The sequence below is a fragment of the Chelon labrosus genome, assembly GCF_963514085.1.
Source record: "Chelon labrosus genome assembly, contig: SCAFFOLD_31, whole genome shotgun sequence".
Taxonomy (NCBI): domain Eukaryota; kingdom Metazoa; phylum Chordata; class Actinopteri; order Mugiliformes; family Mugilidae; genus Chelon; species Chelon labrosus.
In genome coordinates this window covers 517065-530393 of record NW_028181545.1, presented here as the reverse complement: position 1 = coordinate 530393, position 13329 = coordinate 517065, and the positions used below count along the sequence as shown (strand labels likewise).

Genomic DNA, 13329 nt, shown 5'->3' with positions numbered 1-13329 from the left:
CTGAGCAAAGTCAAACCCATGTTAATTGTTGCTCTACGTTTGTTAACCTTTTTACTCTGATGCTTTCAATGCTTATACAACAGTAATTGCTTGGAGGGGGTCTCACCCGGGGCGTAATTCAGTGTAGAACCACTGACTCACTGAGTTACATTGCAAAATGGCACATAAACAAATGATTGATTTATTTATTTACAGTTCATGTTGGATTTTATTTTATGCGCTGCATATATTTTCTTGTGCGTGGAGAACGTGTGAGCAGTGCGCGCCATGAATTATTCCACTTCTAAAAGACTCCAGAGGAAACACTGATCACGCTGCACTGTTGGACGGATCTAAAACAGAAACTAAATCATCAACAACTATTTCAACAAGACATGATGAGTTCACCTTCTGCTTCATCGTACTGGTCTACCTTTGTTGGGAACGTTTGTTGGAATAAATGTGGACTTTTACCACATTAGTTTAGTTTAACCAATAAGATCAAAATGATCCACAGATTTTACACGACTAATATTAATATACAAAGGCTGAAAAGAGACATGGATGTAAACTGGACATTTTGTGGAGATCTCAGGGAAACACTGACTCACTGATCTTGGTCATGTGAGCTTCCAACATTTCTCTGCAGCAGACTGTCACATTACATTATTGATTGGTTATATTCTGGTTTAGTTTTATGTTGGAGAAATGTACTACTTGGATTTATAGACTTTGACAAAAATCTCTCCTCACAATTCTATGTGATCAGTTTGCTTGTTATTTGAACCAAACTTTATATTCATCGATCCAAAGATTTAAAAAAGAAACCAACAATCCTTGAACTAACAGCAAATGTCAAACTATACAACTCTTCAATATCTGACAGCACTAACCAAAAGGCAACTTATGATTTATTTAAACTTTACAATATTTACATGGAGTTATTTACTTCTCTACTGCACTCTGTCGTTGTAATACCACATACGTTATCCTCCATTGTGATACTGTTGTACACACAGAACAACTGTCCCACCTCTAATATATATGATCATCTGCAGTGATGTATTTGTGGATGTAACTGAAGAAGACTCATTCCAGCTCCAGCATGGATCTGATGGAGTCTCTGGTCTGACTGTGAGCTTTACAGTCGACAGCTTCATGTTTTATCTTCAGCTGCTTTTAAATCATCTTTTAGTCTCTAAACTCACCTGTTCCTACAGTTCACCACCAGTTCTACAAACAGGAAACACTCACCAACCAATAACCAATGACAGATAAAGCAGCTGCTGCTCGCTCCAACACAATAAATATGTGGATGAAACAGGAGTAAAAACATCTGGAATCTACTGTTTCTACAGAGACAAGAGAAGACATGGAACAAACATCTACACAACAACAGGAAGGACTGTTGATGCTGGCAGGTTGACATGTGTCTGAATCATTCATGAGGGACTGGACTTGATTTGTTGGAGCTCTGTGAAGAGTTGAAGTGCAGCTCTGTTGATGGTCTTAAATGGAGACCATGTGGATGAAGCTCTCCTCTCCACCTCCCAGTAACATGGTCCAGTCAGAGTCTGCTTCAACCTCTGGATCATCAGGACACAGCTCATCCTCTCACAACACACACCATCCTGTTTACCATCAATAATCCTTCCACCTGTAGAGAGGAGGAGAAAGAAGAGAGGAGGTAAAGGAGTGTTTCCAGAGTCTCCCTTCATCATCACATCCAGTAGAAAGAGCAGCAGGGACTTCAGTCCTGTTCAGAGCAGCAGTGGAGCAGCTGTGGAGCTCAGCCAGCTTCCTTTCAGCTTCATGTTAACGTGTTGGAGTGAACACACACAGACCTGCAGAGACTTTTAGCATCAAGTCTGTTTCCTCTGCAGATTTGACTAATAAACTGCTGAGAGTCCTGAACGCTTCATTACTGCACCAACACTTTAGTGATGGATTTACTGCTGCTCCATTTAAACAAAGATCAGCTGACTAATAAACATGGAGGCTGTCATTGAAGAGATCTGATCAAACTAATGACACATGTGATGACTCTGCTCATGGTTACTAAATGTAATGCTGGTTCTGTGATGTGCAGGCTTCAGTCAGACTGATCTCAGAGCTGTGATCAGTTGTTGATCAGATCTGATGAATGACCACCACTGTCTCTATACATCTTGGAAGGCTGTCAGCTGGAATCCAGCTTTATTTCCTGGACACATCAACACAACAACAACAGTCGTCTTCACATCAACTCAAACACATGATCACAACAAGCTTCTGGCTCATCTGATTGGCTGACTGTTGTCTCTCTCTCTGTCTTTCTGTCCAATCCTGAAGCCTGTCTCCATTCTCCTCTCACAGCTTCACTGAGAAGCTGCAGGTTTACAGGAAACACTGGATCTTTGATACTAACTGTGTTTAGGACAATACTGAAGAAAGCAGCATGGACTGACTGGAACCCTCTACTCACCTCAGAGTCTCCAGTTTATAGTCTGGACTCTTCACAAGATCAAGAAGCTGCTTCACATCTGAATCCTTCAGGTTGTTGTTATACAGGTACAGAAGTTTCAGATGGGAGGGGTTGGACTTCAGAGCTGAGACCAGAGAATCACAGCTGATCTCTGACAACCTGCAGCCCCACAATCTGAATAAAGAATAAAAGATGAAATGATTGATGATCAATCAGATGTGTTGAGGTTTTAAATGTGTCCTCATCAATGTGTGTGTTGACCAGGAATGAAGCTCAACATTATACAGTTATTTAAATGAGTTTGTATTTGTCTTCATTTTGAGGAACAATAAAGTTTTACATAAAATACATTAAATTCAGTTGGTGATTAAACATATCAGATAGGGCTGGGTGATATATCACATTAATAATATATGGATCTATGTTTTAATGTGATACGGTATTTAAACTATATCTCGTATATGGATATAGTTCAAATTAGCGCTGTGATCCTTGCTCCATCAAGCTGCTGACCCGGAGCTCTCTGCACTGCTCCCCCCGTCCCTCCTCTTTCATGCACAGAGGAGGAGCAACAACGTCTGCAGAGTGTGTGGAGGAGAAATTGGTTAGTAAAAGAAAAAGCAGTGGCTCAGTAATTTGGAGATGGTTCAGATTCAAAGTATCAGATGAGCAACAAAATGACGTTATATGCAGAGGTTGAGCTAGACTTTTTAGTCGTCTCTCATTTTGACTGACAGGGTCATAAAAATCCCGTCATAATCGATTTTTAAGCGCTAACAGCTCTCAGAAGGTACCGTAGGGTTGAAGTGCTTCGGTCAAGGACCACATTTTGATTTCAGAGGTGGGGGGGACACAAGTATTTTTAATAAAACTCTAATCTTTCAGTTGACTGTGTTTTCTAGTAGTTCTTCTAGTTTTCTATTGCTACTTTTAACTTTAATGTTCCCTTTTTTGGTTTGACTGCTTGTAAAGCATGTAGCTAAACATTATCACCCAATTCTGTGTTTCACCTTGTTAGTCAACTTCACTCCAACTCAGTACCACCAATGTTACACTTATTTATGGAATCTATGGTAAACAGAGCTCATTTCCAAAGCAGCACCCAGTGGTGGGCAGGTCAAACTGGCATCACAGGTGGAGAGAAACTGAATCAAATGTCCATTATTCAGTGGAAGTAGTCAAGTATTACATTTGATTTGAAATTAGTGTCAGAGAGAAGTTTGATTTATCAGCACTTTCAATCAAACTAATAGACTTTACAAGATTATTGAGAGCTTTGTAAATGATGAGGAGGATCTTGAAGTGGATCTGCTGCTTTATTGGAGCCAGTGAAGGTGTTGCAGGATGGCTGGAACACATTTCTTTGAGGAACTTCCACTTTGACTTGTAAAGAAGTCTCTTATGTCCACTTTTCTTTTTGTAGACATCCTGGCTGCGGCTAATTACCAAACACACATCCACACATGGACACCGATTCAAAGGTTAATGTAAATGAAAGCTCTGATATTCCAATCCTTCTAGCTGACGTGACCCAGGCAGAACAAAGGAACAATTTACAGTAGCAGATTAACAAGGACTCCTGACCGCAGACTAGCAGACCGGTGTGACAGCAAGGTGGAGTGACAGCGGGGACGGCCAATCACACAAGAGACGGCAGAGCCAATGGAGGAGCTTGTGGGCGGGGCTAAACTAAGGGAAACAGGCTTCAGCTTGAGCGGCCGTGCAAAAAACTGCAGTTCATCGAGTGACCGCTTGAGGCTGGCTCCAAAAGGGAGCAGATTGTCTTAGAAATTCGAGAAAAAAGGTTTCAATCTTACGGGGTGGCCACAGTTTTTGAGGTACACTGATATAAAATATATAAAAACGTAGGGATTTTTGTTGGCTTTCAGATGGTGTGGGTTTGATTTGTGTGGGACGTACGGTTTTTCCGTCACAGTTTAAAAAAACGGGCAATGATGGAAAATATTGGGCTAACGCGACCCCTGGTTATATGTAGATAGTGCCATGAACAAGATACAGCAAAGGGTGGAAGCACTTCAAATCTTTTTCACCACCTAAAACAGTGGAACGAACTGCAGTACGAAGAGTGTGTGAAACTGCACGCTGCAGAAGCCCCAGTCGTAAGCCATCCACAACCTGAAAAAGCTCCATATCAGGATATATATCGTATATCGATATTCAGCCTAAATATATCAGGATATGACTTTTGGTCCATATCACCCAGCAGTGTTGTGGGTAACGCATTACAAAGTATCATGTATATAATCAGCATCTTCGTCATTTTTTTAAAAAAGTAATCCGTTACTTTAAGAATTTCTCCAGATAAGGAAAGAAAAATTCCGACTCCAGCTGCTTTCTGTCAGACAGTACTGTGCCACCTGCAGATGTGTCAGTGGAGGAGCAGCGCTGTGATGATGCGTCTGTGACCTGCTGACCTACGTTACCTGTGTGTGTGTGTGTGTGTGTGTGTGTGTGTGTGTGTGTGTGTGTGTGGACAGCTTTTGAATCGTGGAAGTACGCACATTATTTTCAATTCACCAGTGAAAAGGACAAGAACAACATGACGGTAAAACGCTCACTCTGCGTTGGTGAAAAGCTTCTGTCCATGGCAAAAAATTCCACTTCCAATTTAAAAAAATATCTTTTATCTAAGCACCACTCTATCACCCTGGTAGCAAAGCCTGCTGAGGAAGACCACGGTGGTGCACCAGCTGCAAAGCAACAGCGTCTGGGTTTTAGCTCAGCCTCAGCTAAAACTGTCTCTACCAGTGACGTTCACAAGCTTGTGGCCGGTTATGTGGTTGAGGAGATGCTTCCAGTTACAACTGTGGAGTCTCCATCTTTCCCTAAACTAATGAGTAAAATCCCAACGACACGTAACACAGAGGGAACAGTGCCTGACCGAAAAACCTTTGCAAGCTATCTGGACAAATCCTACCTAGATATGGAGAAAGAACTGAAAACAACCTTTGAAGATCTGGAATATGTTTCTAGCACGGCAGACTTGTGGACAGCTAATAATAAGAGCTTCATGGGAATGACGGCACACTGGATACATCCCTTCACTCTGAAGCTGGAGAAAGCTGCAGTCGCATGTAGGCGGGTGAGAGGACGGCACACGTATGACGTAACTGCCGGGGAGATTGAACAAATCCATGTGTCATATGGCCTTGGTGGGAAAGTGACAGCCACGGTCACTGACTATGGATCTAGTTTTGTTGAGGCTTTCCAGGTGTTTCACAAAACGGCCTCGGACTCAGAAACAGAGGAGGAGGAAGAAGATGGGAATGAAAGTGTGACTTTGGAGGATCTAAACAATGTACTGTCCAGCTGTGATGGTGATGGCAATGACAGTATGATCAGTCTGAATCTCATCTCCACCACTGACAGAGAGAAATGGCTGTCTTCCAACAGTGACACTGGAGCAGTAACAGGAGAGCCATCGCTAAATGTTCAGCACTCTGGACCAAAGCCAGCAGATCAACATTAGCATCAGAAACTGTGGAAACATTCAGCAGGAGAAAGCTGCTGGTTGCCACGACGACCAGATGGACTCTTTTCATGAGGCTTTGTGCAGGGTCATAGACATCCCCATCACTGACCTGCAGAACTTATGCACCCAACTGGGCATCAGGTGCATTACGGACAGGGAGCAGCAGTTTATTAAAGAGTACTGCGTGATTCTCAAAGCGCTGGCCATGGCCCTGGATATTCTTCAAGGGGAGGAGAACTGCTTTATGGAACTATCCTGCCGACACTGGAGGCCCTGATGGCTAAAACACTGGATCTAAAAGACAGTCTCTCCCGGATGACATCTGGCCTGCCTGATGTCATAGTTGAGGTAGTTGAGCTTTTTTCGTCTGTTTTTTGTTTTTGCTCATATCAAACAAACATTGATGAGATTTACACTGCAGGCTTTAAACTAATTTCAATACGCCTATATCTTGCAGGCCATAAAGAGACGCTCTGCATCCACGCTGGACAGCAAGGAGGCCCTGCTGGCTGCACTGACCATTCCTAAACTCAAACTGTGCTGGGTAAAGGATGAGGCTAAAAAAGACGCTGCCAAGGTGCTGCGTGCTGCCGAGTGCCGTGTGCTGGAGCATCCACTGCTGGAGGAACTGTCACCTGCACCTGTCAATTCAATTTTATTTATATAGCATCAGTAACAATAAAAAACAAAACCCGGCCTGAAACCTCCAGAGCAGCCTGAAGGAGACGGTGGCAGGAAAAACTCCCTTTAACAGGAAGAAACCTTGAACAGAACTCAGCTCATATGGAGGAACCATCTGCCTAAGGCCAGCCGGGTACAGACAGAAGAAAGAGAGAAGAGAACAGCAAGATAAACATCCATCTGTCATAGATACACATATCTGACTAAAGCGTACATGTGGAATCTGATGATACAAACTGATGATGTTACATGACAGTTTGAAAATGGAAGAGGAATCACAGGCAGGTTGGAGAATTGTTCATTCAGCGGAGGAGACGACTTTTTTTCATTTACAGAGGACAGCCAGGTCTCAGAGTCAGTGGACACTCAAATTGCTGAGTATTTTAAGTCAGGTGTGGAGATCGATATGTTCAACAAGTTCCCCAGGATGAAGACAGTATTTCTGGGCTTCAATACTCCACCACCCTCCAGTGCACCCGTGGAGAGGCTTTCCAGCCTCAGGAGTCTCGTTCTTACTCCTGAGAGAAGTCGACTGTCACACAGACGTTTCTAAAATCTTCTTCTGCTACGTTTTAATCACTACTTTGAAGAGTAAATGGAAGTGGACGATGGTAAAGTGAATTTAGGCTTGTGACACTTGAATAGTATTTTCATAGTTCAGCTATTAGGCTATTTGTCATTTGCCTGTGTGCCAGTGAGCCATTTTATTGTTTGTGTTATTCGGCCTGTTATCATTTTTGTTTGACATAGAGGCAGCTGTAAAAATGTCTGTTAGATCGTTGACTGGTCGTTCATTTTTAATGGATGTGAATCTGCTACCTGTTTACCTCAGATTGTGTTTACTTAAGCTCAATTAAATGCACTTTCATAACTGCATTCAGGTTAAAACTAATTCAGGAGTTTCCTAATCTTGTTAGGTGCTCATATATAGGCTACCTGGGCTGGGTAGGTGTATATGAGTAGCAAACAAAATGAAACTCCTGAGATTTGATCATATGTTCTAACTGATCAAAACATAATTCATGAATAAAACGCTCTGTGGCATATTGCTGACTGTCTTTCCTGGTATTGTTATCCTGCAGAGTTCATTTGGTTGGATGACTGACGTTATTCATTGTCAGGACTTCTCTGTGCATTTAAAGGAGGCTGTGTGTCTGTGTCGCTGAGTTGCAGCATGTGTGAGGCGCTGCAAACGGCTTTTAATGTTTGGTAACGCACGAGTACTCTAACGCGTTACTTTTATTCATAGGTGACGCTGTAAAGTAACAGATTACTTTTAATTGATGGTAACGTTGTAACCTAACTAACTACTTTATAAAGTAACTATACCCAACACTGTCACCCAGCCCTAATATCAGATCTACAACAGTAACAGACAGTGAACTCACCTCAGTTCCTCCAGTCTACAGTCTGGACTCTCCAGAAAACCACACAGCTGCTTCACTCCTGAATCCTTCAGGTTGTTGTAACTCAGGTCCAGATGTTTCAGATGGGAGGGGTTGGACTTCAGAGCTGAGACCAGAGAATCACAGCTGATCTCTGACAAACTGCAGCTCCACAATCTGAATAAAGAATAAAAGATGAAATGATTGATGATCAATCAGATGTGTTGAGGTTTTAAATGTGTCCTCATCAATGTGTGTGTTCACCAGGAATGATTATCAGCAATGGAATCAGCAGCGCATTAGATACCGCCATCTATCCAAAACGTTATCACAGAGTTTATAACAAAGTATTAGTTTGTATTATTTACATTTATATTTGATTTATAAACTCACTTCAGACCAACTAGTCGGGGGTCCCGGTACTGTCTGCGGTTGAGCACTAACCGCTTTTAGCCTGTACCAAAGACTTATTGGACCAAAGATGTTTAAATGTTTAAAATAATCTTAAATTAAAAATATATATTAATATCTACGTGGTCCTCTGTTGAGTTCAGTGTTGGAACTAAACGAGAAGTGAGTTATATCAGTAAAGATTCATTTTCCCTAAAGGAAAGATATAGCACACTTGGCCCAAAGCCCAGATTTCCCATTTTCCCGGTGACACTTAAAGTCACCATGCATTTGTGGATCTGTGGATCTGAGCAGCGTGAAAATAGTCTCAAAACTCCGTGTGCGTGCGCAGCCTGATCTGTCCGTATCTGCTGAGCCGTATGCGTAGGCTTAGACACTCTTAAGACAGGAAGTCTTTTGAAAACGAAAAGGATGAGCTTTGTGAAGTTGAACCATCTGATTTGTGAATTTGCAAAACAATCACACACGTTCAGATAGCTAGGTACACATTAGTGAATGTCATGTTTCACGTGTGGATCATGGAACATGCATTTGTGACCATTTTTAGACTAATTTCACTCCATAAATGAAGCTCAACATTATACAGTTATTTAAATGAGTTTGTATTTGTCTTCACTTTGAGGAACAATAAAGTTTTATTTAAAATAAATTAGATTCAGTTGGTGATTAAACATATCAGATCTACAACAGTAACAGACAGTGAACTCACCTCAGAGTCTCCAGTCTACAGTCTGGACTCTCCAGAAAACCACACAGCTGCTTCACTCCTGAATCCTTCAGGTTGTTGTAACTCAGGTACAGATGTTTCAGATGGGAGGGGTTGGACTTCAGAGCTGAGACCAGAGAATCACAGCTAATCTCTGACAAACTGCAGGTCATCAATCTGAATAAAGAATAAAAGATGAAATGATTGATGATCAATCAGATGTGTTGAGGTCTGAAATGTGTCCTGATCAATGAGCTGTTCTCTAAAATGAGTAGAGTGACTTTGTCCTTGTGTTATTGTGGATCTTCATCATGTCAGCCTTCTACAGACATCATCCAAACGTCAGCACAACATTCAGACAACTATTCATGTCAACACAGATCAATAAGATGCTGCTGACCTCATTACAGGATCAATATCTCCTCCTCACACATGTTGGACTACAAACTGTTGATTAGTTCTTTGATTCCAGGACCTTCTTCTTCCTGGATTTGGTGTCTCAGGAGGTTTGTGTCATTCAAATGTTAAAGGACAAGTTGACATGTTCAAGTGTGTCTTCCAACAACAGTCACATGTCATATGGACATTACAGAGTTCTTCAGATTCCTGCTGTCCACACTGACTGTGAAGTGGTCTCTTCCTAACACAACTCCACTGTTCAGCTGACACTAATATGAAGCTTCAGCAGTCTGACTGACACTAATCAAAGTTCCTCTTTGAGTTCCTGTCCCTCCACTGCAGCTCAGCAGGAAACACTGTGGAAACACAAAGATACTGACTGGATGTGCTGAAGAACAAGATGAGTTGAAGATCAACTTTACAATCATTCATCCACACAACAACACTGTGGATGTTGTCCTCCATCTTGTCTCATTGGAGTCAGACTAGAAGGGGACGTCTCCACAGACAGTATGGACAGAAAGAATGATTAGTGACACCAAGAACTCTGTTAATGATAGGGGTGGAACGGTCCACACAAGTCACGGTTCGGTCCAACAGGAACAAAGAAACAAAAACTCACACATGTAGAAAACTAGCTTTATTCATTGATTTTGAACAGACACCAATAGAGTGAAAAAACTAAAAACCACCTCCTGTTGTAAAAGTAAAAACTAGAATAAAACATCCAACTAATGCATTAGGAGGGTTCTCATACCATTCATTCATTTTGTTCATACAGAGGAAAAGAAAAAGCACAATTTCTTGTAGGGATAAACTGAGGTAGTCAGGTAGCAACTGGCAACTTTGGTAACTTGATTAGAAGAAACTAACTCAACTAACTTGTTGCACACACGTTTTTTTTCCTCGCACCAGTGACAGACATATCGGGGTGATGCCGTCTTATGTGCGTTAGCATGTTTGATGTGTTTCCAGCGACGTACCGCACCTCCGCCAAACATCGTCGGCAGACAGTCTTTGTCCGGTCCACCACTCGCGTGCCATCACCGTTATGTTGCACCGGGAAACCAAAGTGTTCCCACACTGGTGATTTAAATGAAGTTGATCCAGTCCGAGTCTGTGATGAAAGGGCGAGGCTGAAGGTAATGGCCCAATATGGAAGCAGACAGGTGAAAGAAAGATGGAGTCTCCACAGGCAACCCGCCTGAGACGACGTCCGACCGACAACTTGTCCCGGTACCGGCAGTGTTCCAGATAAATCCTCACGGTCCCGTGTAGAAACAGCAAGGCTCAGCCACAGAGTTAGCTGCTTTAGCTACGCAGCGGCTAATGCTCCATTCACTTAGCTAGCGAATGCTAATGACGCGAAGAAGCTAGCGAAACGTGCACAACTCCAAAGAAACTTGGAGCAGAAATGTCTCTAGTTGTCCCCAATCAGGCGTAGCTCAGCTGTCCAGGTCCAGAATGTGGAGCAGACAGTCCTCTAGATACTGAAACTACCACTTCATCTCATTACATTACATTACTGCCAGGTGACTCGTCGGCGCTCGTTCCGATCGTCTCTCGTTCTCGTTCATTCTCTAGTTCATTTTTACACTCACTCTCTCTTCCGGTCTGACCCCACCAATCACACACCTGTGACCAATCAGGGACCAGTATTACCCTCTTTCTCCATTGGTACTTCCTCTCTCACCATGAGCTCTTTCAAAATAAAATGAAAGATTTAATAATGCACTTCTGTGTCTTTAAAAAAAACATTTCAAACTTATTTATTACATTTTTAACCCATTCATCAAACTATTTCAACCTTCATGAAATGTTATTTTAACACTTTTAATAACAGTTTGAACTAAAACATATGTAACCCAGGTCCCATGTAGTTAAATATAAAGCTAGAGTGGTTAATACTATGAGACTGGGCCTGGGCTCCTTGTAGAAAGATACAACTATTTTATATGTCACTTTTATAACGTATGTAACTCTAATAATATAGGTTACTTTAATAAATGACCACAACTCTACTTTAAATGCAATAATCCTCCTCCTCAGGTATTTATTTACTAAATGAAATAAAATGTAAAGGTTTTGATTGTCCAGTAAAAATAAAATGCAATATGTAAATAAAGAGGTTTTCAAAATAAAATTCTCAGGTTCTCTTGGTTTCACACCTTTCCTTTAACTTCAAGACCAAACTATTTGTAAGATACTCTTCAAACTAACTCTGATCTCTTTAGGATCTTCAAGTCACCTTTAAAACAGTGTGCTTTAATTCACAACTCTAAACTCAATATTAACCTGTGGCCCACACACATTCATTTATAAAACACACTCTATTAATGAGATTTGAACCGTTGCAGGCCTGTTGATGAAGCTTGTGTGCGGTGGGGCCTGAAAACTAGAACTCTAACCCTAACCCTTTACACTAGAACAGTTAGATATAGAACAAGATACAAGCAGACGCATCATATTCACCTCTTCAGGTCACACAGAAGTTTATATCAGGACCAACGAGTAGTCAACCTCCACCACTAAACTTAAATGCTCCCCACACCACCAAGCCTCCGTCTTAGCTCTCTGGTCCATAGCGTCTGTCTCTCTTGTTGCATGCTCACTACACATCACACTAACCTGCACCATTAGTCCCTCACTTACACAATTCATTGACTCTGATGGGCTCGTGACTTTGATAACCAATGACAACACAGGAATGAAATGATTGACGTATGACAGCTAACAGGTTAGGTTACACACGTAAACCACCACCACATTGCAGTCTAATTCACAGACTGTTCATTTAGGTCTCATCAAGTAAGGCCAAAATGGCTTCCATGCTTTCTCCTAAAAAGTTACTGCACTCCATCTGCTAAGGTGAATCTGTTCCATCCTAGAAACAAAAAACATTTCATGGAGCCACCTCTTAAAGCAAGGCGCTGATGGAGACTTCCAATGAAGTAAAATCAGTTCTTTGGCTGCTACCGTGCCCGTTTTGAGAACCTGCTCACAGTGGGAAGGGAGGGTTGATATCCTTCCAGAAGAACCAAAGATAGCCAGGTTACAGTCCGGTTGAATATTTATTTTATATTGCCTAGAGAACCAGTTAAATATGTCGCTCCAAAGGTTGTCCAGTGCTGGGCAGTACCAGAACAAATGTGAGAGTGAACCTTCAGCTCTGTTACATCTATGACACATGGAAGACACTGATCCACATATTCTATTAAGTTTAGTTTTGGAATAATGCAGTCTATGTATGACTTTAAACTGCATGATATCTGGAGTTCATAGAACACTTCTGTACATTGGATTAGTTGTTTAAAAAATGTAATGGTAAATAAACAGGGAGGTTTTGAAAGAGATACAAGAACCTTGGAAGTGCAACCATTTTAATGGCATTAATGCAGCCAATCATTGAGAGAGGGAGCAACTTCCAGTTTCTAATACTGGCTTTAAGTTCATCCACCATGTCCAAAGAATTCAATTCCAGTAAAAGTTTGGGGTTTCTGGAGATCTTAAGGCCAAGATAATTAATATGAGTAGTAGCTCATTTAAATGGCAAAGATTTCAAGAAAGTAGGACACATGTTAGTCAATGGCATGAACTCACACTTGTCCCAGTTAACTGTGTCCCAGACAATCTACTAAATGATTTTCTATAATCCAGGAGGTTGGGAACTGAGACCATTGGGTCTGATAAACAAATCAATAAATCATCAGCATACAGATTAACAAGGCTTTCAGCATCACCAAACTTTACACCATGAATACCTGGGTGACCTCTTATACCTATAGCAAGTGGTTCCAAGGTGATATCAGAA

The 13329-nt window shown here is 41.6% G+C and overlaps 1 protein-coding gene across 1 annotated transcript in view; it reads right to left on the bottom strand.

The window, feature by feature from the left end:
- Positions 1-872: 872 nt before the first annotated feature.
- LOC311509917 (protein NLRC3-like) overlaps positions 873-13329 on the bottom strand; it is a 32440-nt gene continuing 19983 nt past the window's right edge. Inside the window, exons 8-11 of the mRNA XM_084575366.1 lie at positions 9123-9296; positions 8006-8179; positions 2444-2617; positions 873-1636 (exon numbers count right to left, since the gene is read on the bottom strand). Coding sequence (XP_084431492.1) covers positions 1621-1636; positions 2444-2617; positions 8006-8179; positions 9123-9296 — 538 coding nt within the window. The 3' untranslated portion in view covers positions 873-1620. The remainder of the gene's footprint in view (positions 1637-2443; positions 2618-8005; positions 8180-9122; positions 9297-13329) is intronic.